At 37.6% G+C, this 17,814-nt stretch overlaps 3 protein-coding genes across 4 annotated transcripts; 2 read left to right on the forward strand and 1 right to left on the reverse strand.

Annotated features, from left to right (window-relative positions):
- The first annotated feature begins 1,784 nt into the window (after positions 1 to 1,784).
- LOC147564250 (PKS-NRPS hybrid synthetase cheA-like) lies at positions 1,785 to 3,568 on the forward strand. Its single transcript, XM_086669021.1, has 3 exons — positions 1,785 to 1,871; positions 2,180 to 2,214; positions 2,383 to 3,568. Exons 1-3 carry the CDS (start codon positions 1,785 to 1,787, stop codon positions 3,566 to 3,568), a joined length of 1,308 nt encoding a protein of 435 aa, XP_086525147.1.
- Positions 3,569 to 3,583: 15 nt separating this feature from the next.
- Positions 3,584 to 4,858, forward strand: LOC147564251 (uncharacterized). The gene is made up of 2 exons (XM_086669125.1): positions 3,584 to 3,838; positions 4,184 to 4,858. Exons 1-2 carry the CDS (start codon positions 3,584 to 3,586, stop codon positions 4,856 to 4,858), a joined length of 930 nt encoding a protein of 309 aa, XP_086525251.1.
- Positions 4,859 to 9,402: 4,544 nt separating this feature from the next.
- On the reverse strand, positions 9,403 to 15,264 carry LOC147564252 (amino acid transporter AVT1A-like). Of its 2 annotated transcripts, none has more exons than XM_086644858.1 (12): positions 14,649 to 15,264; positions 13,424 to 13,701; positions 12,798 to 13,012; positions 12,277 to 12,300; positions 11,995 to 12,175; positions 11,667 to 11,886; positions 11,431 to 11,566; positions 11,312 to 11,331; positions 11,065 to 11,210; positions 10,559 to 10,602; positions 10,364 to 10,426; positions 9,403 to 9,726 (listed from the first exon to the last, which is right to left on the reverse strand). In XM_086644858.1, the coding sequence occupies exons 1-12, from the start codon at positions 14,840 to 14,842 to the stop codon at positions 9,634 to 9,636; spliced, it is 1,614 nt and encodes a 537-aa protein (XP_086500984.1). In that variant the 5' UTR covers positions 14,843 to 15,264; the 3' UTR covers positions 9,403 to 9,633. The 2 variants fall into 2 exon arrangements, with proteins under 2 accessions (XP_086500984.1, XP_086500978.1); XM_086644852.1 differs by having other exon boundaries at positions 11,065 to 11,206; positions 11,308 to 11,331.
- Positions 15,265 to 17,814: the final 2,550 nt, after the last annotated feature.

Genomic DNA, 17,814 nt, shown 5'->3' on the forward strand with positions numbered 1-17,814 from the left:
TTATAGGCATTCAAGTAAAAAAATGAAACATTGTGCCCGAGTCCGACCGGTCCGGTACCCGGATTGCCCGACAATTTAGGCGGACATGGACGGGCAATGGACAACGAAATTTTGTCAAGTAACCGCCCGATTTGACCGGATGTCCGAACGGACAAATCGAGAATTTGTCCATTCCGCCCGGACCGGAAGAGTAAGTGACCGTGGACTACCCGTTCGGTCCGTTTCCCACCCCTAGGTCAGATGCTATGCCCGGCTGGCGCGCCAACTCACCCGGCCGGGATTCGGCCGGGATTCCGGCTGGGCATAGCATCACGGTTGATAACATATAGTGTGGGTGTTATGTCACCCACTAAAGCTCATTGTTTCCTCTTCTTGGGAGAAAGCTCCATACCAATTGTTGTTCCTCTAGTTCCATTCAAAGATTGACTTCTAGGTTACAGATTAAACTTCATTTTTGTTCTTGGTCCAAACAGAATGATCTCGTTCATCATTTTGGATTTCTATTTGGTTAAAGATAGTTGAGTTAATTCCTATATGGCCCCTTACTTTGTGACCAGCTTCCTTTATGGCCCCATTTTTTTCGTAAATTCAAATATGACCCCCTATTTTCATGTAAATGTCCTAATTGTCCTTCCTATTTATAATTTTTCAAAATAAAATTAAATACATTCCACCTCACCTCTATCTCCCCCTCACATGTCTCTCCACCTCACCTCTCTCTCTCCACCTTTCTTTCTCTCTCTCTCCACTTCTCTTTCTCTCTCTCTCCACCTTTCTTTCTCTGTCTCTCTCTTTCAACCTCTCCCGTCTTCCCCGGCAAGGTCGCCGGCCGGAAACCTTAAAAAAAAAAAAAAAACTCTCATCTCTCTCTCTCTCAAAAGATTCCGGCGAAGGGGTTACCCTTTGCCGGAATCTGTTGAACCAGACCTGAAGGTCTGGTTCAACAGATCTGAAGGTCTGTTCGGAACAGACCTTCAAGGGTCTGTTCGAGCAGACCCTTCGAAGGTCTGTTCGAGCAGACCCTTCGAAGGTCTGTTCGAGCAGACCTTCAGATCTGAAGGTCTGCTGTTGAACCAGACCGGTCTGGTTCAACAGATTCCGGCGAAGGGTAACCCCTTCGCCGGAATCTTTTGAGAGAGAGAGAGAGAGATGAGAATTTTCCGGCCGGCGACCTTGCCGGGGAAGACGGGAGAGGTTGAAAGAGAGAGACAGAGAAAGAAAGGTGGAGAGAGAGAGAAAGAGAAGTGGAGAGAGAGAGAAAGAAAGGTGGAGAGAGAGAAAGAAAGGTGGAGAGAGAGAGAAAGAAAGGTGGAGGGAGATAGGTGAGGTGGAGAGAGAGAGGTGAGGTGGAGAGACATGTGAGGTGGAGATAGAGGTGAGGTGGAAATGAGGTGGAATGTATTTAATTTTAGGGTGCTTCTAAAGGCACCTGACCAAACAGCTGTTAGCATCCAAAAATATTGTTGACTCAAGTCAATGATTTTTTACTCGAGGTCTCTATAAGCACCAGTTTTTAATGTGGGTGACGTTCACCTTCGTTTACTTCTTCCATCTTCTTCTTCCAACAAAAAAGGAATCCTAATCAATTCTTCTTCCAAAACAAAACCCTAGAAAAGAGTGCAACATTCTCCGGCAACGGCGACGGCAACGTCTCCGACACCTACCGGCGACTATTCTTTTATTCGAAAAAATCAATCCGGGTGATTTATTCATCATACAGCTGTGTTACATCTAATTTATAGCTTCTTTATATCATCTTTTGAAAAGAAATTAGGAAGATAACCATGGAAGAAGAGAGTTCTAAAAATTTAACAACTACATCGATTCCAACTCTTTCACCTATTTCCGGGCAAGGAGAAGTTTCTCATGAGGTATACAACCATTCCCCGATCCTATTTTATATGTTTTTATACGTGTTGTGTGAGTTTTTGAAAAAATCAAAGTGAAACTTCGGTGACGCGGACGGACTGAACCAGTCCGGTACTTATCAGTCATTAACGGATCGGTCTATCCGTTTATAAATGAAAGGGCACGGACTCAGAAGTCCGTGATCCTGTAGATTTGGACGGATAGACTGATCCGTCCTTAGCTGATAAATCCCGGACTCGTTCAGTTCGTTCCATCCTGAAGATATTTTTTATCTTTAAGTGATTTTTATGTTTTTTTCACCTTTTGACAGATTCAGGACCTTAATATTGTTCCTATTGAAGAGGAGTACCATGCCGAAGAAGAAAATCGACCTTCAAATGATGGGTGTCAATTTATTAGTATTGATGTTGGTGAGTATTTTGTGACTGAAGATGTTTTTCAAACTAAAGAGGAGTTAATCGTTTGGGCTCAAGAAATTGGGAAAAAACATAAGTTTGTAGTATTGACCTCTAGGTCAGGTAATAGAAAAGGTGGACAGAAACCCCGGTTAGAATTATGTTGCGAAAGAAGTGGAGTATTTCGTTCACATGAGAAGAAGGATTTAGTTCCAAAATCCCATCAACCACCTATAAAGAAAAGGAAATCGAGCACCAAAAAATGTCAATGTCCGTTCAAGCTCAAAGGAATACCGGGGGTTAATGACACGTGGAAAGTGTCAGTTGTGTCTGGAATCCATAACCACGAGTTAGCTGAAAGTCTTCTAGGTCACGCATATGTGAATAGGTTGAAACCCGATGAAAAAGCTGTTGTGAAACATCTATTAAAAATTGGTTCGAAGCCAGCTCAAATTCTTTCTCAAATTCATGAACAATTCAAGGATAACACATCAACGTTGAAAACCATTTACAATGCACGTGCGAACATACGTATGGAAGACCAAGAAGGAAGGAGTCCGATGCAACAAGTCATTAAGTTGTTGGTGGAACACCATTACGTCTACCATTTTTCAAAGAACGAAGACACTGATGAGGTAACAAATCTATTTTGGGCACATCCTGATTGTATTCTATTATTACAGAGTTTCCATACCGTGTTATTGCTCGATTGTACGTATAAAACCAACCGATTTAACAAGCCATTGCTTGAGATTGTCGGGGTAACTTCTACGTTGAAATCCTTCACCGCGGCCTTTACATTTATGGATGGGGAGACAACTAATCAGTACACATGGGCCCTTAATCGTTTGCGGACGTTGTTTTCTCCCAACTCAATGCCAATCGTGTTTATTACCGATAGTGAACTTGCACTGATTAACGCCATTGGTGAAGTCTTTCCAAATGCTCAAAGGTTGCTATGTACTTTCCATATCGACAAGTGTGTGGTAGCCAAAGTCAAAGGTCATTTCAAACAAGAACAATTCAATGTGTTTATGACAATGTTTCGAGCTATCATGTATGCTGAGACTGAAAGTGGTTATAATGAGGCGGTGGAAACTTTTGTGAAGTTTTGGTCAAACACACATCATAAAGATGTTAGTTATGTTCAAGATACCTGGTTGGGATTGAAAGAGAGATTTGTGACTGCATGGACTAACGGGGTTATTCACATGGGAAATACTACAACAAATCGTGTGGAAGGTGCTCATTACAAATTGAAGAGATATCTATGTAGCTCCGAAGGTAACTATGTTACGTGCTGAGAATTTATGCATATCATGACGGAAACCGAGACATGTGAAATTATAACATCTTTTGAGCACAGTCGTATTAAGGTGAAGGAAGGGCATCAAATCAAGTTTTTTAAAGAGCTACGTGGTTATGTCTCGCACGCGGCATTAGATCTTATGGTAGATGAGATCGACCGTGCAAATGGGATTGATATTAACGTTCAAAATTGCGGATGTGTTCTAAGGTATGTCTATGGTCTCCCTTGTGCTCATGAGATGGTATCTTTGATGAATCAAGATAAGGTATGTCCAAAGGACATCATTCACCCTCAGTGGACCAAGCTATCCATTAACCCGACTCCGCCGATTCATAATGATCTTGACGCATCACATGAGATGGAGCACCTTTATTTAATGTGGGCTAAATCCAGTGATGCTGAGAGGACCGCAATACTTGAGAAGTTGAGGGAAATTTCTTTTCCGGTCATGACAAACTTGTGTGAGCCATTGCAACAAACAAAGACAAAAGGGGCTCCGAAACAAAGAAGAATGAGCAAAAAAGAAAAAGAAGCTGCAAAATCTACTAAGAGGAACCCATCTGCTTTCGAATATGCAAAGTGTGTTGATGAATGTGTTCCCTCCACTCAGACAATACGTAAAGTTAACAAAGTAACCAAAGCACCGAAAGCAACCATACCCAATTTTGAAAGATACAAAGGACATATTCCGTCAGTTATGCATCCATTCTTGGATGACATTATAGATGTGCCAGGCGATGGTCATTGTGGGTTTCATGCCGTTGGTAAAGGACTTGGGTTTTCACTAGAAGATGGTTGGAAACAAGTTCGCGAAAATGTCATAAAAGAACTTGAGGATCAGTACACACTCTACAAAGAGATGTTTGGAATAAGAGATTACACTCAAACATTAAGTGCCGCGAACAACTTCAATTTTACATGTCCGGAAGATTGGTTCTACATTCACCCAAACACTAGTATAGTTGTGGCGAGTAGCTTCAATTGCATATTAGTTCATTTGTCTTACGGTTGTTCGACAACTTTCTTACCCTTACTTAGTGGTCCACCTTCTGAGGGTTATAAAATTGCATGCATTACATATACTGGTGGTCACTTTATGAACGTTAAACTCAAAAAAGATTCTATACTCCCTCCCATTGCACCGCAATGGTCTAGGTATGCATCGGTAGAGGCAACGGGTTGGCTTCCACTTGTTAGAGATAGAATCGAGGATGTAAAGAAATTTTATTCTCATGATAATTCGAATGAGCCAAGTAGTAGTGTGATAAATTTAAGTGATGATTAAGTTGTACTGAAAGACCGAGTTACAAAGTTTTTGATTTTATATTTGAATAAATTTAGATGATTAATTGTCTTCGTTACTTAACTTTTTTTTTTCTTTGGGTTTATAATCGAAGAGAAACAGAGATCCGTTTCTGATTTTATATTTGATTTTATATTTGAATTTCATACAGGTCACGGATCCCTCAATCCGTTCTGGTTCACAAAGGGACGGATCCAGAGATCCGTTTCTTGTAAAGTCGTCACGGATCCATAGATCCGTTACTTCTTATGACCGGGGCTATTGTTTTCATGTTAGAAAAAAACGGATCTATGGATCCGTTTCTTGTAAAGTCGTCACGGATCCATAGATCCGTTACTTCTTATGACCGGGGCTATTGTTTTCCTGTTAGAAATAAACGGATCTATGGATCCGTTTCTTGTAACAAAGTCACGGATCCATAGATCCGTGACCTGAGAAGGGAAGGCACGGATTAGCTGATCCGTACGTTTTTTTTTTTTTTTCCAAACAATGGTACTTAAGGTAGATATTAAAACTTGTTAAAAAAACAAGAATAACAATCAAAATGTACGGTAGATGTTAAAACTTGTTAAAACAAGAGTGACGATGTTCAAACATAGATCAAATTGTACGATACACATCGTTCACAAAAGAAGTTAAAAAAAAGTAACCGTTGTTCACAAAAGCAATTCAAAATAACGAGACTTAAGGTAGATATAATACTTCATTCCCTTTGTGATTTCCTCGATTTCTTCACCGTAGCTTTTCTAGACGATCTTCTTGGTTCGGGTTCTGATTGAGGTTGATGAGGACATTCGGGAAGCGGCATTTCAGTCCTCGCATTAGTTAGGATTTCAAGCCCTAACGGAACGTCAGACGCTTGCATCGCTACAATGGCACGATCAATTCCATCTCTCTAAAAAAACAACAATGGATTAATAACAAATTAGGTAACAAATTATAGCTACAAATTCAAAAGTAACAAAACAAAAGAATGATAAATCGAATACTCACATAGTACGATACCGAACCTATGTACTGTTCTGGTCTATTGGATTTGTACAAAGCTGGGTTTTGTACAAACGGGTGAGATACTCTCTTGAACCAATTGTTATACTGAGCGCTTGCCTCCCACGGAGCCAAAGATACCTCCTTCGGTCTATCACTCATGTTTAGTAGGTGATCTTCCCAACGCCCCCAATAAGAAGCCACATTACCAAAGTTTTTAGAATCGCCATCGTTCGACACCTTTTTTGGTCGAATCGGTTCTTTAGGGATGACTTGAACCAACCCAAGTTGCCTTAACACCCTATCAGGGTGATAGGGCTCGGCAATATCGTTAACCGCGATGCAACCAGTGTAAAAAGAGTATTCAGGAAGTGGTAGTGCATCACCAGACGATAAGGGACGATATGGGTCCCAAATGACCTATATGATACAGACGTTTAACGAGTGATTCCTATAGCATACGTCAGGTATTATAGAACACAGGAAAAATTAATAAATAAAATACATACATCTCTCTCGGTCAGACCGTCCAATTGCTCACGAGTGCTTCCTAGAGCACATGCCTTGTTGCCTTTCAAAACGTGTTCCTCCCATTTATACATCCGGGGCACGTTAGATGTAGGATCATATTTTGGGTTGGGAACAGACACCCCAAGTTTGAAGTGTTCATCGATCCACGCCTACAAATGTAATGTTAAATACACATTTATTATTCGCTACTCTAACATAATAAAGAAATAATTGAGAAACAAAAATAAATATGAAATTACCTGAAATAAAGTAAGATAACCAGCCAATTGATTTCCTCCCCTCGAAGCAAAACCAATCTGCCGATAAAGATAGGCAAGCGCCGCTGTTCCCCACGAGTAACTCGAAATATCATCTAAGTTCTTCAGATAACGTAGATAGAGAAAAGGAACCTTAGTTGCACTCTTATCAGCAAAAAGAGTACAACCAAAAAGATGCAAGAGGTATGCCCGTGCAACAGCATCTTTGACAAGTTCGGGGTCATCCTCTTTCGACCCACTGCATTGCTCCCTCAACCACTTAAGCTCCACAGACTTAAATTTACCTAAGTGCAGTTTTACACCTTCGTAATCTAATTGTAAATAACGAGAGACTAGTAATGCATCTGGATCTTTTGTATCATCGTCATCGTCATCGTCATCGTTCAAATCTTCATCATCCGTCTTGGACAGAACAACGGGTTTACCTTCAATTGGAAGACCACATATGCGATACACATCCTCTAACGTGATCGTCATCTCCCCGAACGGCATGTGGAAAGTATTTGTGTCCTCGTACCACCGCTCTGTAAGTGCCGAGATTAGAACACGATCTAGCTTGGTGTATGAATATTTGGCGATGTGGGCCAATCCCGTGTTCCGGACTCTCTCTCGAACACTTTGACACTCAGTTTCGAGGTCCCACCCATTCGTCTTCTTCAAAGCAGTACCCACAACTACGGCAGACGCATGGTTGTGTAACTTCAGCACCGGCCTCTCCTGAAAATAAAAAAGATATTGTTTTAGATTGATGATTAACAAAATTTTATCATAACTACTAAAATTAGAAAATAATATTTGCTTACCGGTTTGTTCCAAATCGTATAAGCAACATGATTCTTGAAACAAGGTAGAAGCGAACGATCTATCGGACCTCCAGAGTACGGGTCTGAAAATGAAGATGACCCCCCTACTTCTGTTTCTGCTGTCGAAATAGGAGGCTCTGTTTCGTTCTCATCTCCTTGCGTTCGTCGTTGCTTACTTGGTGCCATAATAACTTTTGAATAATACGCATGTGATGCACAAACAATAAATAATCAAAATATGTTTTCCTACTCTAAATTAATGAAGGAAAAATTAGACGTATCGCTACAAAAAAGGTCATTCAAAATAGGCACGTATCGCTACAAAAAAGGTCATTCAAATAATGAAGGAAAAATGATGAGAAAAATAAAGAAAGAAAAATATGAAAGATTAAAAAAAAAAAAAAAAAAAAAAAAACTAAGGTCCCGGATCAGGTAATCCGGACCCTTTAAGTCCGGAACGGATTACTCAGTCCGTCACGGACTGAAAAGGGAGTCCGTTTCTTTGTACTAAGTCACGGATTAGCTGATCCGTGACTAGGAAGACACGGACGGACTGGACCAGTCCGTCCGAGTCGTTCCAGAAGCTTCATAGATCTAGGGCAGTACACATGGGCATCAAATATTCACAGAAAATGCTCTAAATATATTCGAAATTGAAGAATACAACATTCTAAACATGTTACAACACACTATTAACATCCCCAATCAATCAAACAACAAATTTATTCAAAAAAATTAAAAAAGTTAGGGTTTTTGAACCAACCTTGAAGGAGCAATTGTAGCTTGATTTCAACTTCGTCTCCACCAAATGATTATTGATTCTAAGAGTTAGAGAGTCGAATGACTTATTCTCAGCAAAATTTGAGGGAGATTAGTGAGATTATGAGCGATTTGATGAAGTTTAAACTCGGTTTTGTAAGAGCTTAGAGAGAGAAAGTTTAAAATCCCCAATTTTGGATGGATTTTGTGAGAGATGGATGGAGGGGTTAGGGTCAACAGATAATGGACCGGTGCCTACATACTTGAGTGGTGCCAACAGAGAATAGAGCGGTTGGGCGTGGTGCCAACAGAGATGGATGCTAACAGATGTTTGGTCCGGTGCCTTTAGAAGCACCCTTAATTTTATTTTGAAAAATTATTATTAGGAAGGACAATTAGGACATTTACTTGAAAATAAGGGGCCATATTTGAATTTACGAATCTCTCTCGGTCATAAAGGAAGCTGGTCACAAAGTAGGGGGCCATATAGGAATTAACTCAAGATAGTTTCTAAGTATTCAAACCATAATAAGCTAATTATTAAAGACATCATGAACGTTGGTGCGCAATAATAAACGTCTCTTTTTAGAACATGAATTTCTTTAGAAAAAGCTAGAATTTAGTACCAATGTGAAAATTCTTGGTCTGTTTCCAACTAGAATACTTACGAATCCTAAATCCTTGGTAACTACTTTTTCTTTCTTTTGTATTAGTTATATGATTATCTCCCAACGTATCCAAAGATTTAAAGGGACTTTAGTGTGTTGGATACCCAATAGAAAAAAAAGGAAATTCTAAAGATCAATTGGTGGCGCCCCAAACAACTCATGATTTATATAGGATTCACTTTCATCCAAGTATAGTAATGTCCTTTTCATTGACAATTTATGATTTGTTTGTCTTCAACTATAGTTTGTTTGTGTTTTTCGTAGTTGTTGCTTAAATTTTCAGTATTCAGTTTTAATGCTATTGAGTTTGAATTATTGAAGGAAAAAAGGATTTGGATAATGGCAGAAACGAAAAGAAGCAAAACAATCATGGATAACTCAATCTTCAAGTCTCAATCGGTTAGACGAATTTAGCTAATATACAAGTTCATCGAGTTGTACAAGTGCATTTCCCACGTGTTCCGAGCAATTTTTTTTCTCAATAGATTTCTCTTCTTTTGAACCTCAGACAGTAACTAGTAAAGATAACTCCTCAATCCTGCACCTTTTTTTTCACTTAATGACATTAAATTTTTTTTATCCCCAAATACAAATAAACGTCTAAAAGGATATATTGAACTAACGAAACACAAAGATGGCACATTCAAAATACAGTTGAAGCTACTTCAACATCGAAAAATTTACTTACAGGATAAAAATACAGGAATTCCCATGTATATCAGGTTTAGACTGGATCATAAAACATGGTTGAGTTAGTATCGGTTTATGATCTTCGACAATGAGGTGTATGTCCCTAACGTTGCACTGACGACGCCCAATATAAGAACTGCCACGCTTAAAATAATCTGCATATGAGAAGAAGGTATTGTTAATGATGATTGTTCAATTATAAGAGGACAAATAAGATCGCGTGATATTAATAATCTACTATAAGGTTTAGGTATTTGTTTCGACCTGATGCGGCAGCTGATGTGTGTGAGGAATTTCCCAAACCAATGGAGGATCCATAATTTAGTCCTAACTTCACAAATCGGAGTGGTATTCTTTTTCTAAATCAAATCTGATGACTCTAGGTCTGGATCGACCCGAGTTAAATTTCAGAATGTTTGTTTACACCTGAGTTGTAATGTTTGACTCGTCTGAATAACTGATTTAGGCTGACTTGCAGTTCATTTGAATCAGATGGTTCAGATTCAGACTATGAGGAAAAAACAACCACTAAGATGGGAATTCCCATAAGCAGAATATCTCTCTATTGTTTGTAAAAACTATACAAAACTTGAAAACTACTGTATCGACGTGTTAGCTAATAACGTATATACACGAGTTGATACGTCATGGGGTCAGCTAGTAAGGCTAGATAAAATGATCCATGTAACATTTATCCTCACATTTTATCTATCACTTTTTGTATGTCCGTTTTATAAGCAAGACTTGGAAAACAATCAAGATATAGAATTAAAATATTGAAGTAACTTGTACCTGCATTGGCGTGGCCTTCCTCCCCAATAGCTTTAAGAAGCACAGGGCTGGCATTATAATCGCCTGGACAAGTACGTGTTTGTCAATTAGCTCCCGACAAAAATTAATAAAGTGAACAGATATCGGAAGAAAAATAAAATAAAATATGGATAGGGATATCCAACAAGAATAACGTGTTTGCAGATATTAGCTTACCACAAGTATACTGAGGAGAGAACCAATCAAAGCCATCACAAGACCTGATATTGCAAAAACAAGATACAGAAAATTCTTTGTTAAAAAACATACCAGAGACAGAATCGACGTAATTCAACTTTTTATCACTCTATGGAGAGTGTGAATTTGTTTTCACCCATTTCATAATTCAGATCTCTGAAAATTCATAAAACATGCATCATGATTCATGATGCATGATTACCTAAATATGCAAGGGGAAGGGATTCAAGGACATTGCACTATTACCAACAACGTCCGTGACACTAAAATTCACACAAGGGTCGTGACACTAAAATTGAAACAATAAGAAAACGTCAAGCTTCTAGAGAGAAAGACAACCCCCTTATCGAGAAAAAACAAGGTAATTCATGCTCATTTGTTGTCTAAGTTATCTTTCCAGTTAATTAGCACTAATAGGCAATGCAAATTAAATAAGAGAGAGAGCATATAATGAAAATAACAGTTAACACGACATTTATACGTACCGAAAAAGGGTATAAGAAATGCAACACATACAGTTGAACTGACAAGTCCTAATCTTAGTAGCACAAAGCACCATAAATTATTAGACGTTCCCTCTGGCAGCAACTCCTCCAAACTCCTTGCCAATGGATTCATCAACAACGCATATGTAATCGTGTGTTAAGGATGCAAATTAGAATCAAACTGAAGAAAAAAATCTAAAGTTACAAATTTCAATTCTTTTCAATAACTTTTGCATCAGAAGGATATTTGGTAAAAGGATTAATAACCTGCGAACAATTCAGATAAGTACATTAGAAACCACAGGCTATGAGAGGAAGTAAAAAATCTTAGGTAAGAGCATAAACTGAAGCGTATCTGATACTCACTGTTGTCCATATTGCGACTTTGGACGCAATTGCATTCTTTGGCAAATTAAGAGTTATCTGAGACTGGGTACTTTCACCAAACATTAGAATTCCCATAGCTGCGACACCCCCATATAGTACAACACACAAGATAAAGCTGCAAAATAACATCACTTACAAGCCTTAGAGACGATTAAAGCCAACGGGTAAATTACGAGTTCATAATCCCAAAAGAAGAAAGAGGAAAAGTTACTTACACTACTATCAAAGCCTTGTTAAATTGCTTCTTATCTGACATTGATTGATAAATATTTGGAAAAACAGAATGCCCAGAATAGCAAAATCCATAGACCCCAATAGCAAATGGTAAACCACCCCAGTTCACCAATGGAGCAGTTTGGTGAAACCCAATCCCTTCCTCAGTACCAACGAAAAGCACTGCGAAGAATATAAGAACTGTTGCAAGCACACCACCAGCTGAGACAAAATAAAGGCTAACTGGTTGAGTAGATTCATCTTAGATAGCAAAAAAATCAAGTCGAATCAAGAATAGATGAGTTGCATATAAACAGTGGTTTGGCAGACCTGAAAGGTAAGAGATCACACGAAGATCCTTCAATAAAACAGTTGGTAGAACAATTATGGCAGTTAGAATCCCAAAGAAATGCAGAGAATCAAGATGAGTCCCAGTCCAATCCAATGGCACTCCAGGAAACAATCTAGTGAGGTTATCACCTTCTAAAATTATGAACTCGACGCAGTATGACTGCATACAGGGAATAAAGATATTAGATGTATTTTGTTGAGTATTCCTAAGGCAAGTCAATAGAAGAGAAATAAAAGAAAGAAAAAATGTGACCCACTTACATATAACTCCGTATACAGAACAATCTGCATTAAAATTCAAGAAAGCAAAAGTTTTAGAATTCCTGAATGACAAAACTAATAGCAGAACAAATTATCTCGGACCATTCAGCATGCTAATTCAAATGTCTATCTATAATCGGAGTATTTTTAAACCAAAAATTCTGGAAACAATAAATGAACAATAAGAGATGCAAGTCTATTGAGTTGCAATCATTTTTTTTATGAAATTGTTGCTATTAACAAGAATAATTAATATTATGAATACATTTTTACATCCATCGACAAGCCCTCGTTCCTACTAGACTTCATCAGTTATGACAACTACACTCCCTTGAGCATATTCCCTGCTTTGGGGTGATGAGTTTTACTCTCAGATCAACATTCTCATCCTTGGTAATCCGATCATTAACAGTTGTTGACAAGTGTCCTTAAATCCAAGCTAGGAATCACGTAGTTCATTAGCTTATGAAAAGATGTTACTAAAAGAAAGGGCTTAAAAGCTAACCATAGTAGTAACTCACAGATATGAAGAGGCGTCCATATTTCCCATAAGCAGCTTCTCCAATATCAGGGTAGCTCAGGATACCTTCTTTACTCTCGAAGCAGTATTTCATGAGAATTCCAGTGTAGCAACAAACAACAGCAAAAACAACTAATATCGCCAAACTTGCCCAACCAGCTTCTTTTACTGTATAAGGTGTTGATAGAAGTCCTACACCAGCCAACACATTTACTCCTGTCAAACAACAATCAGTTAGATGAAGATAATGATATAATAATAGGAGTACAGTAAATATATACAATTTGTACTAGCTAGCTTATAGATTAATATAACAGGCTTATGCAGGAAAAACTAAAGTAAAATAATCACTAAATGCTGTTTAAGCAAAATTTCTGCAAATTTGATAATACAAGAAGTTCCCCATTTCCTTTCTTTGTTATTCCTTTGCTTTCGTGGATTTCTAATAAGCGATGGTTATACGAATAGGATAAAGTACTGAAATCACAAATTTGGATCTAAATGATAATTTACTAATTGCATGCTATGAATCTTGTGGTTTCCCTAACTCCCTAAACTACAAACCACTATGAAATAAAAAGTAATTAGCAGTGAGATTTTAACTGATTCAGAATAAAGGTCAATTACCATTAAATATAGTCTGAGTAAAGCTACATCCTTGACCAATGTATCCTTCTCCAGTGAATTGTTCATGCATGGATAGTTTCTCGGCAACTGTTTCCAAGGTAGAGACAGAGTCTTGTTTCCTATATGCGCTTCCATAATCGGACAACAGAGGATATTTTCCTTCCAACTCGTGACCACTTTTACCCCCAATGTCAAGGCTTGAATACCTAAGACTAGGAATACGATGAATCAATCCAAAGTTTGGGGACGCAGTGATGGTGAACGAATCTGTTGTTTCCCTGCCACACAGAAAAACTTTATTTAAAATGAAGTCTTGCAACATTTGAAGCTAAATTATTTACAAAGAAGGGGCTTCTAGTTTTTGAGTCATTTTTTCTATCAAACCCATATCATTCTCCTAAGAGAAGTCTACTACTCAATAGTTACAAACAAAGTCAGCTCAACGATTTAGTAACTAGCCTTCGACATGAAAAGAAGACATTGTGTTTTTAAATTTAACTCCTTTCTAATTTCTTAGAAGTAGAATTGGTTCTGTATACAAGTAAACCTCAAGAACAAAATCTGATCAAAATGCATCAGTTAGCTAAGAAAAAGAAGGCAATGGCGCTGCTTGTTTCTTTAAGCATCTCAATTTGATGCATGTTCAATCTTTCTGGTTCGGACGACTTTATCTCTTGGTAGAGAAGCTATAAGGTCAGCATTTAGCTAAGAGTTCACTTAAACTTAAGGTAGTGCTCGCTCCCTTTATACCTGAATCTGAATAATCTGACTCAAATTTATATTGTTTTACATATCCACCTAAGTTGATATATCTGACTCTGAAAATTTCAAATCAGATCTTAAAACAAGTCTCCTTCCAAATCTGAGACATATTTTATTGATGAAAAAGCATATTTGGATTCAATTAGATTCAGTCGCCTTTTTTGAAAAAAAAAAGTATCTAATCTTGATCAAATCTGTATCAAATTGAGATGCTCAAAGCAAGAAGCATCACCATTGATGAGAATCCACAATTCAGAAGATTATACCATATATATACTAAAGAATCCATCTCAATCTGACTACGAATAACTACAAAACTAATAGCTCTAATCAGTAATCAATCTCAGAATACAAGATATCTTAACAATTATTGATTCGTGAATACAAAGTTATGTTCAGGATTGAGAGTAATCACTAAAATGAAGTATTTAATACAAATTAATTAGGAAAGAATTGATCTTACTTGTAACTACGCGGCCATTGATGAGAAGTAAAAGTAGACGAAGAAGTTAAACTTCCTCCTTTTTCATCTTCTTCTTCTTCTTCTCCATTTTCTTCATCATCACTAGCAATACTAGTACTACTTGAATCTACTATGTTTTCTTCAATATCTTCTTCATCTTCAATAAAAAACTGTTCCGTTTCCTTTTCCGGCATCTTCACAGACAAAACGATTATACAAATCAAACCCTAGAGACTAAAGAGAGAGAGAGAGAGTCTGGAGAGTTTGAGAAAATGAGAGAGAGAGATGAACAAGGCTTATACGGAAACAACAAAAAAAGGACAATTCCAGTATAAGTATTACGTGGCAATGAGGGATGAGGTTAATTGGAAAGAGAAAATAAAAGGATGAAGACGCAAACACTGATCAATATCTTTCTTTCTCTCTCTAGAACAAATTACTGATCAATCTGTTTCTTTTTTTTAATAATCTGTTTCTTTCTTTCTCTCTCTAGAACAAATTGTTCGTTTCGAATTTTTGACGGTCCCTCTAACTGCCTCGTCACAGGTTCCATCTCCATTTTTAGATAACCTTTTTTTTTTCTTTTTCGAAGGGTCAATCTTGGGTGACTTGTGCTGCTTTCGTGGCGTAGAATCAGTTTGAAATTTATACGACTAATTTTAGAGTATTTATCTTTATTAAGAATGATTTGATTTATCTTAAGGGGAAATGACTAATTTTAAGTAATTTAAATTTTACCGAGTCATGTGAGTGAAAAATAGACAATCAAATTTTAACAAAGAAGGAAAATTTGGCCAAAACTCCCTAAAAACTTTGGCCTTTGGTTAAAAAGGATTGGACAATTTTTTATGGGCTTCAGCTCCCTGTGGCATTTTTGTAAATTATCTAATATAGGGAAAAGACAAAACTGACCTTATTGCAAACTAGTTTGCAAACCAGTTTGCAAAGCATTGCAAACTAGTTTGCAAGGCAAACCAGATTGCAAAGCAGTTTGCAAATCAGTTTGCAAAGCTCTGCAAGGCAAATCAGATTGCAAACCAATTTGCAAAGTAGCGCAAACCAGTTTGCAAATCAGTTTGCAAAGCTTCGCAAAATCAAACCCTAACAAAATAAGTAACTAAGAAGTAAGATTATATAAAATGTGAGGGTTTTTGGAAAATCTGAGGGTGTTTCTAAAATTTTCCTTTATACAAAGGTCAATTCAGGTATACAAAATTAAAGGATTTTTAGAATTGTCCTTCAAGCCTATTCCAAACTTTTCATGGTGCCTAGAAGGAAAAAAAGATAACTTGTCTTTTTGACAAAAAAAAAAACAAAAAATTGGGTCTCCAGCCCAATTTCCTGAACAAAGAAAGTACATTTTTTATGTTCTAAAGGTGTATTGATTTTTTTTTCATATTTTAGATCACATGTTACCAAACTCGAGTATTTAGTTTTTTTTAAGATGAAAGGGAGTAATTAGTTCATAAATAGAGAAACGACAACTTTATAATATCTTTCTTTAGTTCATAGAAGAAGAATCGACAGTGAATGTAGAATGTTTATACGGTTTAGAAGAAAAGAAAAAACCAGATGACGAAGAAGAATTAAGAGAGAGAAGTTGTAGTAATAGGAATGGTTGTGATTAAGATGATGATCGGAAGATGGACGTTATGGTTGCAGCAACTGCTACAGTAGTCCTTAGAGTAGGGAATCGTGTTTTCTACAAATTGGCTCTCGTTCTTTTGAAGAATTTTCCCTGTCTGCTCACTCAAATCGCTACTTTTGGTTCTCCGGTATTGGCGGCAGTTTCCCGGTAATGTCGGCGGTTTTCCGGTGACGTGTGCGGTTTTCCGGTGCCAGTGGTGGGTTTTTTATTTTTTTCCAGTTATGTTGTTGATCTTTAGGGTTTTTTCATCTTTGATCTTTAGGATCTTTCTTTTTTCTTATTTTCGTCAGTGTCTAGTCAATTTCTCTTAATACATGAGCCACTTTACATTCAAAGTTCTGCGAACTTACTTATGTAACTCTCAAGTATCTGACCGAGAAGAATAATATTTTATCCCTGTAAAATTATGATTGAATCACTTATGGAAGAAATATGCTTTTGCGAGTTTTCAAAGGATAAAAAAGAAATCTTTTTTTAGGAGTGACTTTTAATTCGAAATATAACAATATTAAAATGCATCACTTTAGCAAGTAGTAGAGATGTAATATATGACACTTTTTCTGTTTAAAATACAATATATAACATGCTCTCATATTTTAACTTCTATTGCCAAATACATTATTTACATCAAAAAGTATTTTGACTTATTAGTTATGCAACATGATTTACTTTATGTTCTATCTTCACAATTCTATAAGTTTTAATTTCTGACAAAGATAACATCTCACAAGGAAAATGCCTTTAAAAGCTAAATGATAAACCTAAAGGGTTATTTCCCTAATGGCCCCCTACTTTGTGACCAGCTTCCCGCCTGGCCCCCTACTTTACGAGAAATACCCATATGGCCCCCTAAAACCGTTAACTTTAACTTTCCGTCACTCTCTCTCTTCATTTCTTTTTCTCTCTCTGCCATGTCACGCCACCTCATCTATTAGGCCACCTCATCACCTTCTCCGGCAGAGGTCGCCGACCGGCCAAATTTCCGGCCGGCGACCTTCAAACTAAAAAAAAAAAAAAAATTTTTTTTTTTTTTTTTTTATCTCTCTCCTCTCTAAGAACTCCGGCGAAGGAACCCTTCGCCGGAGTTCGTCTGTTCTCACGAACAGACCTGGTCTGTTCGTGAGAACAGACGAACTCCGGCGAAGGGTTCCTTCGCCGGAGTTCTTAGAGAGAGAGAGAGGAGAGATAAAAAAAAAAAAAAATTTTTTTTTTTTTTTTTTAGTTTCAAGGTCGCCGGCCAGAAATTTGGCCGGCCGGCGACCTCTGCCGGAGAAGGTGATGAGGTGGCCTAATAGATGAGGTGGCGTGACATGGCAGAGAGAGAAAAAGAGATGGAGGAGAGAGAGTGACGGAAAGTTAAAGTTAACGGTTTTAGGGGGCCATATGGGTATTTCTCGTAAAGTAGGGGGCCAAGCGGGAAGCTGGTCACAAAGTAGGGGGCCATTAGGGAAATAACCCAAACCTAAATTATGAAGGTTGGGTACCTTTTTTTTTTGTTGAGATATGAAGGTTGGATAT

The sequence above is a fragment of the Eschscholzia californica genome, unplaced genomic scaffold, assembly GCF_041429995.1.
Source record: "Eschscholzia californica isolate CP2 unplaced genomic scaffold, dmEscCali1.0.p SCAF_1, whole genome shotgun sequence".
Lineage (NCBI taxonomy): Eukaryota > Viridiplantae > Streptophyta > Magnoliopsida > Ranunculales > Papaveraceae > Eschscholzia > Eschscholzia californica.

What these genes read in the sequence shown, in the direction of transcription:
- LOC147564250 (XM_086669021.1), top strand. Translation starts at nt 1,785, where the DNA reads ATGGAAGAAGAGAGTTCTAAAAATTTAACAACTACATCGATTCCAACT. An exon ending in AAGGAGAAGTTTCTCATGAG is followed by an intron (nt 1,872 to 2,179) that starts GTATACAACCAT and finishes ACCTTTTGACAG; the next exon opens with ATTCAGGACCTTAATATTGT. An exon ending in ATTGTTCCTATTGAAGAGGA is followed by an intron (nt 2,215 to 2,382) that starts GTACCATGCCGA and finishes ATTGACCTCTAG; the next exon opens with GTCAGGTAATAGAAAAGGTG.
- LOC147564251 (XM_086669125.1), top strand. Translation starts at nt 3,584, where the DNA reads ATGACGGAAACCGAGACATGTGAAATTATAACATCTTTTGAGCACAGT. An exon ending in CTTTGATGAATCAAGATAAG is followed by an intron (nt 3,839 to 4,183) that starts GTATGTCCAAAG and finishes CCCTCCACTCAG; the next exon opens with ACAATACGTAAAGTTAACAA.
- LOC147564252 (XM_086644858.1), bottom strand. Translation starts at nt 14,842, where the DNA reads ATGCCGGAAAAGGAAACGGAACAGTTTTTTATTGAAGATGAAGAAGAT. An exon ending in TACTCAGACTATATTTAATG is followed by an intron (nt 13,013 to 13,423) that starts GTAATTGACCTT and finishes GTTGTTTGACAG; the next exon opens with GAGTAAATGTGTTGGCTGGT. An exon ending in GTTATTAATCCTTTTACCAA is followed by an intron (nt 11,211 to 11,311) that starts ATATCCTTCTGA and finishes ACACACGATTAC; the next exon opens with ATATGCGTTGTTGATGAATC.